The 9,599-nt window shown below is 38.0% G+C and overlaps 1 protein-coding gene across 1 annotated transcript; it reads right to left on the minus strand.

The window, feature by feature from the left end:
* Nucleotides 1-3,888: 3,888 nt before the first annotated feature.
* LOC113113794 (transmembrane protein 271-like) lies at nt 3,889-6,864 on the minus strand. The gene has a single exon (XM_026280278.1). The coding sequence runs from the start codon at nt 6,402-6,404 to the stop codon at nt 5,616-5,618; it is 789 nt and encodes a 262-aa protein (XP_026136063.1). The 5' UTR covers nt 6,405-6,864; the 3' UTR covers nt 3,889-5,615.
* Between the last annotated feature and the right edge of the window lie 2,735 nt (nt 6,865-9,599).

Genomic DNA, 9,599 nt, shown 5'->3' on the forward strand with positions numbered 1-9,599 from the left:
CTTTTAGTTCTTTTGTTTATAATATCTTAATTTCAATGGTTTAATGCTTTCAGCAAGCAAGAATTTACCACATAAAACATTAAAGTTTGGCATAAAACGTTTATCGTCACTATACCCATATTTAATGTTGCTTGGATTGTGTTTTCTTTTATTTTGCCTATTTTTATTCATGGTTCGTTCAGGTTGACATGTAATTTTACTCACTTTTATCAAGTGAGCAAAATATGGAAGATTTAAGTAATTTAAAAGACAACACAACACGCAGTACCAAAATTATAGCCTCAAAAAATGCCCTCAAAATTAAACACTGAAATGTTTTATCTGTCGTCCAGAGGCCAAACAATTTGCAAAAATTTGATCAAGACCTAGGCTCTTGTTTGTAATTACTCTACATTTCTATGGTTTAATGCTTTCAGCTTGCAAAAATTCACCTCAAAAAGACATTACAGTTCATCAGAAAATGTTTATCCTCACTAAATCCATATTTAATGTTTCCTGGGTTGTATTTTCTTTTTCTTTTTTTTCATAAATTTATTCTTGGTTTGTTCATGTTGGCAGGTTATTTGATAAACTTCTGTGAAGTGAAGAAAAATATGGTAGAGTTTAACCAAAGTATGGTAGAGTATGATCACTGAAAAAGTGAACCAACATAGTACAAGAATTATTTAGCTACAAAAATGCCAAATATTAAAATGTATTAAATTTACCATCCAGATGCCCCAAAATATCAAAATTATTAAGAACACATGGCCTGAATAGGAAAACTGGAAAATGTATGAGTTCCAGTGTATCTAATATCTAAATGTCCATGGTCTCATGCTTTCAGCAAGCAATAAATCAACACACAAAACACATTATGGTATGGCACACAAAAAAAGTGTATCCTCACTAAACTCATATTTAATGTTGCTTGGGTTGTATTTTCTTTTATTTTGCATATTTTTATTTCTGGTTGGTCCATGTTGACATGTTACTTCAATAATGTGTCCAAAATCTAATAGAGTTCGACTGAATGATGATTTTTGACATCAACAACCAAAGATATGGCGAGGGTTTTCCTTTCTTTTATATCTACATAGTGTTATTCCAAAGAACAAAATACCTTAAGCTATATGTCATAAAATATGACCACTTCCTGTTTCCCGCTGACATCTCTGTGCAAGATAAATAACAGCCACTTTTCACAATTCAATAAATTCCCAAAAGGATAAAATCAAGTCCTGCCATGCACTTTTTTTTTCTACTATAAGACTACTATAAGAGTGTAAAACACTTGTTTTTAACAAGTCATTTGTGCCATTGAAGTTTACAAATACAGTCCTGATTGAATGAGAATAGATGTAATTGTAATCCGTATGAACGTACAGTTGACAAATTTTACTTACATGAAAAGATCAGACTGAGAGAGAATGCTGTGTTTAGGCCCCGCCTCTTTGGTCTCTTTAAAGGAATGAATCTGAAGAATAACAACTACGATAATGTCGACATCTCAGACAATTGACTCATATACTCAAACACTCTAGGGGAAAGGCCAGAAACAGATTTTTTTTTCTTCGGACAAATAAGCGATACATTTTGCATTAACTACAAGACTGTATATTTCATTATCAAAATTAAAGGCCACAGGCAGATATGTGCAGAGAAGGCATAATAACAAATTAAAAAGGGCAGAACATTGTGATTTCTTGTCCTGGCCATTTGAATAATAGATAACAGAAAATGAGCTGAGAACGAGGCAACAAGTAAATTGCATTACACATTGCTCACCCCCATTAGCTAAATTAAACCATTTCTGAAGATCTGCCATCAAAGAATGGAAAGGCAACCGTACAACCAGTTTCAAAACTTTCTCTGACCTTCAACAACATTTCCAGTGGATGTAACCTAAATTTAGATGTACTTTCTACCATTCTTCCTAACCTTACATCACCCTTATGAAATTTTTATCAAAATATATCTTTAAAAGATTCGTTCAAAAGGCACTTTTCACAGCTGGAAGCTTCTTACACCTCAGAAACACAATGACGGTATTCGGTTTCCCATCATGCAGTTGTTATTCTGCACGACTGCCATTTTCAAAGGGGCATCATTTCCCTTCTAGGCTATTAATACATATTCAGAGCTCCTTTAGCTCTATTGATGAGCAAATTCTCTTGGGGAAATTGGGAAGTATATGCACTCTAAATGTGAACTGTTAGATCTCAATAGCATATCAAACTTGAGAAGGGTGACATTGTGAAGAAGAGTACAACATAAATAAGACTCAGAAAGATTTGCTTAAAATATTTACAACGTCTCCTGCAAAATGCAACAGTCGCTATTAGATAAAAGGGCAAGCATGCGTCAGACAGATTTCAGTGAATCACCTGAGTGTAACCGTTCATTCATATCTGATCCGTCACATTCAAGTTTGCTAGTTAAAAGAAACCGTTGACTTAAATATGAAAATTGGCTGGAAATGTACTCACCCTTAGGGCCATTCAAGATTTAGATGTAGTTTGTTAACTGTTAATTGGAACAGATTTAGAGAAATTTAGCATTATGTCTCTTGCTCACGGATGATGGTTCCTCTACAGTGAATGGGTGCCATCAGAATAAGAGTCTAAATAGCTAATAAAAATATCACAATAATCCACACGACTCCAGTCAATCATTTATGCCAATCCATGTGGGTGGATTTTGAAGCTTTAAAGTTAAAATGCCTTAATAATGGATTTTTTTTTTATTATTATTTTTTTTATGAAAATGCAGCTTTTGGCTTCACAAGATGTTAATTGATGGACTGGAGTAATGTGCATTACTTATGGATTATCATGCTGTTTAGACTCTAATTCTGACGGCACCCATTCACTGCAGAGGATCCATTGCTGAGCAAGTAATGCTAAATTTCTTCAAATCTGTTCTGATGGAGAAACTATCTCATCAACCTGATGATTGGCCTGAGGATGAGTCTCATGAAATTTTCAATTTTTGGTGAACTATTAATTTAACATGGCTCCATTTGCCCCTGCTGGCAGAAGTGGTAACTGCATAATTAAGCATCTTTCTAACCAAACAACTTCAGCGACTGACAAGTTGGATATGCTGAGAGAGAAGCATTGCTTTTTGTGCGATTCAGCTAAACATTCAGGGGCATGTTCTCCTATTACTCTGGAACAACATGATGCAGAAATATTAATAATATCCTACAGTCACAACACTGCTAAGCAGAAATTGTTTGTCTGAATGGTAACGCCTGTTATTTTAATGACGCCAACAGCAATGGCTTTCTTTCTGACTTTTCAGGAAAGAGGAAAACAAATCAGAAGGCTGAGAATATGATGTCTCATTTTAGTACTTTCATGAAAATACACCATCGCTCACTACAAGCTTCAAACAGGCTGAAGTGGTTGTTAAAGAAAATAATCTTAAACACATTTTGATAAATGCAGATAATGTCCACAAGATAGGGTAGGGTTTAAAAGTGAGATATCAAGTTAACAATCAAATATTTCAAAACTGGAAAACAGTTCCAACTTTTCAAATGAAAGAAAACTGAGAAAATTACATAAATTTGACTGTTGGTGACTATTTTTCAAAAGTTTGGGGTCAGTATGATTTTTTTTAAAATAAATTAATATGTTTATTCAGCAAGGATGCATTCAGTTGAGCAATAGTGGCAGTAAAGAAATTCATGTTATGAAGTATTTCAAATAAATGCTGATCTTTCATAAAAAAAGCACAGTTTTTTTTTTTTTTTTGATAATGTTTAATGAGCAGCAAATCAGCATATTAGAATGATTTCTGAAGGATCGTCACGTGGCACTTCAGTAATGATGCTGAAAATTCATCTTTGCATCACAGGATAAAATCACATCTGAAAATATATTCAAGTAGAGAGGTGTTATTTTAAATTGTAAATATTTCACACGGGTTTGTATATTCTGACTACGATTATTTGCACATATCCTACAAATCTCAAAATGCTTTTTGGACCATCTCAAATCATTCTGGAGAACATGATCATCAGGTTTTCAGAGCTGCTCTCATTAAAGCAAACAACATTATGAAAATAGCAGCACTTTCACTCATGGTCTCAGACTTTTTGACCCCAATCTACTTCCAGCTCCAGTAACGTCTCAGACAAAAGCTTATCTCTTTAATCGAAAAAAGCCTCATCAGAGGTTTTGGTCTTGTGCCAAAGCATATAATACCCACTCAGAATAATTACCGGACTCAGGCAAATTCTCATTGTGTTTGTAATGCATATAATACCTCGGAGGAAAAGCGCAGCTCTTTGAAAATGCCCCGGAGGCATTCAGTGAAATCCATTCAGATAGACTCAAAGAGATCTTTCTAAAATGCTAAACTGAAACGTATGAATGTGTTTGTTACATTAAACAACCTGCTTTGCTTTGTACACCAGATCAAACTTGACAAACCAAGCAAATCTGCATTTCAAAGACTGGGTTGTTACATATCTAATTACACGCAGGTAGAAAAAGGGTCAAGGAACCATGGCAACACCTGCTGCAGGCAGACATGCAGTCACCCTCTGAGAAGCACTGCATGCACAAATGCATTAGTTAACCTGAACTCAACAGCAACATCAGGAGAGAGTACATACACCTTTTATTCAGAAGCTAAACATAAGCAATATGAGGGAAAACAAGAGAGCCACATCGAGAAAATACATGTGCATCCCTAGTCAAAAAAATACAGTGTACAGGATTCCCAATGAAACTTCAATCCTAAAGGAAAAATCCTACAGGAATTCTTATTTGATTCTTAGAGTGCTATTTTCAATTTCAGAATACTTTTGATGATCTAGAGGGACATTTCGTCCAGTTGCAAATCCCGATGGCTCTATTGGGAATTTTCTGGGGTTTATGATTACAGTTATGATTCTGGTTGTAAATGATTAGTTATAAAGTCAGAAAACAAATTTTCTTTCCGTTTTCCTTTTTATCATAGGCTCTTTTTTATCCTGAATTTCTTTTTGTTTTGCCTCCTGTTGAAATCCTATAAAACACATCCTTTATGGTTGAGTTGTCAAATTTAAGAAGAAAAAAAAAAATCTTAAAAGTCCTGTACACACGCCTTTAGGATTTTGACTAAGGATTGTTTGGGAATACAATCAATCAAGAAGGTCAAAAATAAATAAATAAATAAATAAAGAAGAAAAGAAAAAAAAAATGTCATGTACACTTCCAGTAGCTACGTTCACCGTTTCGTTTGTTCTTTTTGCCCAATTGGTAACTTCTTTATGTTTTGTGCCCTGCTGGAATACTGTACGAAAATCAGGATCCTTTTAAATTCCAAAAAGTCCAATGGGAATCCTGGACACAAACCTTTGGGGTTTAGACAAGGGATGAACAGAGAATACAATCGGTCAGTCAAAAGAAAAGAAATTGCATGTATATTCAATCCTTTCAGTACGTTTACCTTCTCATGGGCTCGTAGTTTATGAACAAGTGTAGGGTTTGTTCAGAGCGCTGGCTGTAACCTCCACTGAATTCAAAAGTACATTTAGGCAACAGCTGGTCACCGTGATATAGAAATAATGTCGATTCCAAGTTCAGCGTGCCGAATGCGTGATTGTCACTGCAAAACTGCAACTCGGTTCCTCTTCTTTGCTATTCGCTGCTCGCTTCTCCAGGGAATATGTCCTCGTAGGCAGGTGGCAACTCGTTGTGAAGCGGGTAAGAAAACGGGTACGTGTGATTAAGCTCCGGATTGGCGGGCGAATAGCCCGGCAGCTCCATGGACGGGTGGCCCCGGCTGTGCACTTCCCCGTCTGCACCCTCCAACGCGCTAAACACCGCTAAATTGATGTAGGACACCGGCTGGAACTCCGTGACCGCGAAGTCGCGCTCCTCGTTCAGCACGATCCGCGCGCTCTGCCTCTGCGTCCGGCGTCTCCGGTGAAACTGCGCCGTTTGGTAACGCTTGATGATCACAAGGTTCATCAACCCCAGGAGGCACTCCAGAGTGTTAAGAATAGTGGAGACCACCAGACCCCGCTGGTACACTTTGAGCCGGTCGCACGCAGGGTTTACATCCACAGAGTTCTGGCAATAGTGCGCGTACTTCCTCTCCACCAGCGACACCGTGTCGCCATCCACCACCGCACCGGAGAACGCCGTCAGGACCCCCAAAAGAAACACTAAGATCCCAAAGAGAAAGAAATTCGCACACCTGGGATTGCCCCGGCAAAAGACCAGCGCCACCCCAATCAGGACCTGCCCGAGAGTCACCAGGATGCCCGAGTAAAACGCGCCGGCCGCGGTGGCCAGGTGGAAGTGCGCTTGCACACTGGAGCCCAACGCGATGCATTTGAATCCCACGACCACGGCGCTCACGGCGCACACGAAGAGCAGACTGCTGGAGACGATGGTGCACAGTCCTTTGCCACTCAGCTTCATTATAATCCTCCTCTGCCTCCTTCATCCTCCTTTGTCCTCCTCGTCAGCTCCTCTGGAAGCGCTGTCAGTTGGTGACATGACTCGCCGGTGGTTGCGCTTCGGTTCTAGGATCTCCGACTCGTTCTTATTAATTATGGATAGGCTCCTTCTGCGGAAACGGCCCCCTAAATCCAACCCAGAGGTTGCGGTCACCTTCATGACCCTGTCGCTCCATCCATCCAGTCCCCTAAGGCGATGAAGCGCATCCCTCGCGTTTGATGCTGGAGAGGGGAAGTGTCCTCCCCCTCTCGCCGTGCGTTCATGCAGCACTGAGACCGAACTTGGGCTGCTGGAGGCTGGAGATCAGGGGAAAACGATCCTACCCCCTACTGGTCTCACTTACCAACTACTGAATGTGTCATAGAGGCTCTCGGAGTGTTCTTCGTGATGTCACGCTTTTGAATGATCCTCTCAGATTAAATATAACAAGGATAACAGCGTGAAATCATCAGGCGCTACAGAAAAGTATATGGTTGGAGCTCTATATACAACGGGGTCCAACACTCTGAGACATCACTGAAAATCAGATTTTTTTTTCTATTTCAATATCCATTTCAATTTCAATCTATATATATATATATATATATATATATATATCAACCTTAATTGCAATAAAAGTCGCTTTAGATAAATCTAAATGTAAATCATGAAGCAGCATTTTCATATCAGGCAGAATAATTATATATATCTTCCTGCTTGTCTGCGTCAGTAAGCCATGGTTTTGTCAGAAGTTTCCACCCTTTGGCTCCTAATTTGGTCAAAAAAAAAAATTATATATATATATATATATATATATATATATATATATATATATATATATATATATATATATATATATATATATATATATATATATATACACCAAGCAAACCTGGTGGGAAAAGTTAGTTTATATACATTCCTAAAAGCCTGTTATTTATTTATTCATTAATTTATTTCAATTCAGTATTTGCCTCAAATTGAAAAATGTCAAATGAAAATTTTTGGTCCATGTTGTAGAAGTAAATGAGTAGTTAATGCACGAACCAACATCACAATTTTAAAATGCATATGCATGTGACAGGTCAAATTTTACAATGGAATTAGTACACTAATCACTTCAGTCTTCTAAATAATGTAAGCTCATTAAAGCTGCATGCACAAAGATGATAAAATAATAGTGGAAACAATTTGAGAAGCACATTACACTGCAGTAGGCCTACATGCCAAATGGCTAAAAGCATGTTAACCATCCAGTTGCATACTTATGATTTAAATTTATATTTAAATTATATAAAAATGGTTTCAAGTCAGTTATTTTTTATTTATCTTTTGCCGTAGTGTGTTAGAAAATATCGGTTTGAATTTCCAAACACACATTTTGCCATTACTTACAATAATCCAATGAGATTTTTGTTTGCACAAGGAGTCTGACAGCTGCCAGTGCTCCATACAGGAAGTATGAAACACTGGCCTTGCAGGAAGGTCTCTTGAAGCATCTTGGAGACGTTGTCACAGATCTTCTGGATTTAGTCGGTCTCAGTTTCTTCATGTCTTTCCAGACAGACTGGAAAATGATCAGATCAGATCTCTGTGTGCAGCACTGGCTGTTGTCAGGCTCCTTGTGCAAACAAAAATCTTACTGAATTATTACAATTAATGGCAAAATGAATGCTGATAAAACTGATATTTCCTACTGACACACTACAGCTTAAGATATAACTACCCGTCTCAATTTTTTTAGCTGGTGAAAATAGTGTTCTAATAATTTAGGCCACCATGGTGTGTGTGTGTGTATATATGTAATATAAACTTTGTATTCCTTATCAAACTAATTCAAATGCAGTGAGACCCAGACTCCTGCTGCAGACAGTGTGTTCAAGTGGTTCAGCTGTATCTATAATGCACCTGACAAAAGTCACAAAGGCTGTATTTTTCAGAGCAAGACCTTTTTGAATGGTTGGGTGGATCTACAGCGAGTCTCTGCGTCACCTTTAAAAAGTGTCTGATGTGCAGATGATTCATCTTTTACGGGCTCTTTAGAGCAGACGTGTCCCGCATGCGCAACTAAATGCATCCTATTTTTGGGAGTGCCTTGTGTGTCGCAGCAAGTGATGCTGAAAGGTGTTTGATGGTAGCGGATTTTCATCTGCACACACCCCAGAGACAGAGGCACAGACGGAAAATTGACTCTTTGTCTCACAAATGAGCATGTTGCACCAAATCCACATGAACACATTCTGCTCTGCTGGCTGATGAAGTCATGTTATGCTTTTATATCATATGGAGCAGACAACTACTATCAGCCAATGTTTTGTCTCCTCAGAACTTTCCAAATAAAAAGAACACATACAGTATAAAAAAAGTTTGGATTTTACAGATAATTGGTTTGCGGAAGCTGCTAAAATTGCAAAGCTGGCACTGGTAAAAGACTGCAGTCAACCAGAAAAGACAATGCTGTAGCAAAAGCTAGTTTTTCTTAGTCACAGAAATCTTTTTGAATATGTAAAGAGAAATAGTCTGAGCTAAAAGTTCAAAAGGAGTGACGTGAAGTCGAGAAGTGAAATTAGGACGGGCAATTTCAGGACTGGCTGATTCCCTCAAGCCCCCTGCAGAGAGAAGGGCTGTTTCTCGATTCCCTGGAGAAACCAGTTTATCAAGCCAATACATACACATTAAAACAGCGCAAATTATCCCCAAAAGCTCCAATCTGAACCATAGAATCTAACAATTATCTCCGTAATGCTGGTAATCACTGCAATTAAATGCTGTTCTGGTTGAGAGGTGGTCTCGCTTGCGTCTCGTGTCTGCACCTCATGCCGAGACAAAACGCGACACTCAAGACTAAGATGCATCTTGAAAATGCTCCCGGTGCAATTCCCTAGACGCTGCATGTTGATGTATTTTATGCTAAAAAAAAACACTGCTCTTATAGCAGCTGCTTTGGAAACATAGACTTTGGGTATTTTTGTATGTTTCTTACACTTCACTACTGTAGAGCGATGCATTTCTGAGAATATCCATGAGGAATTGACTGGCTTGTGAAAAGGTGCTGTTCCAGACCAGAATGATGCCAGATTGACTGTGAATTTGCAGTATGTTGTTGAAATTGCATTAGTAGTTTTTGCCAATATCTTAGAAAGGCTTTCAGATGTTTTTCAAAACATCTTCTTTTGT

The sequence above is a fragment of the Carassius auratus genome, chromosome 14 (assembly GCF_003368295.1).
Source record: "Carassius auratus strain Wakin chromosome 14, ASM336829v1, whole genome shotgun sequence".
Lineage (NCBI taxonomy): Eukaryota > Metazoa > Chordata > Actinopteri > Cypriniformes > Cyprinidae > Carassius > Carassius auratus.

Coding starts and splice junctions, on each gene's coding strand:
- LOC113113794 (XM_026280278.1), bottom strand. CDS start 6,404: ATGAAGCTGAGTGGCAAAGGACTGTGCACCATCGTCTCCAGCAGTCTG.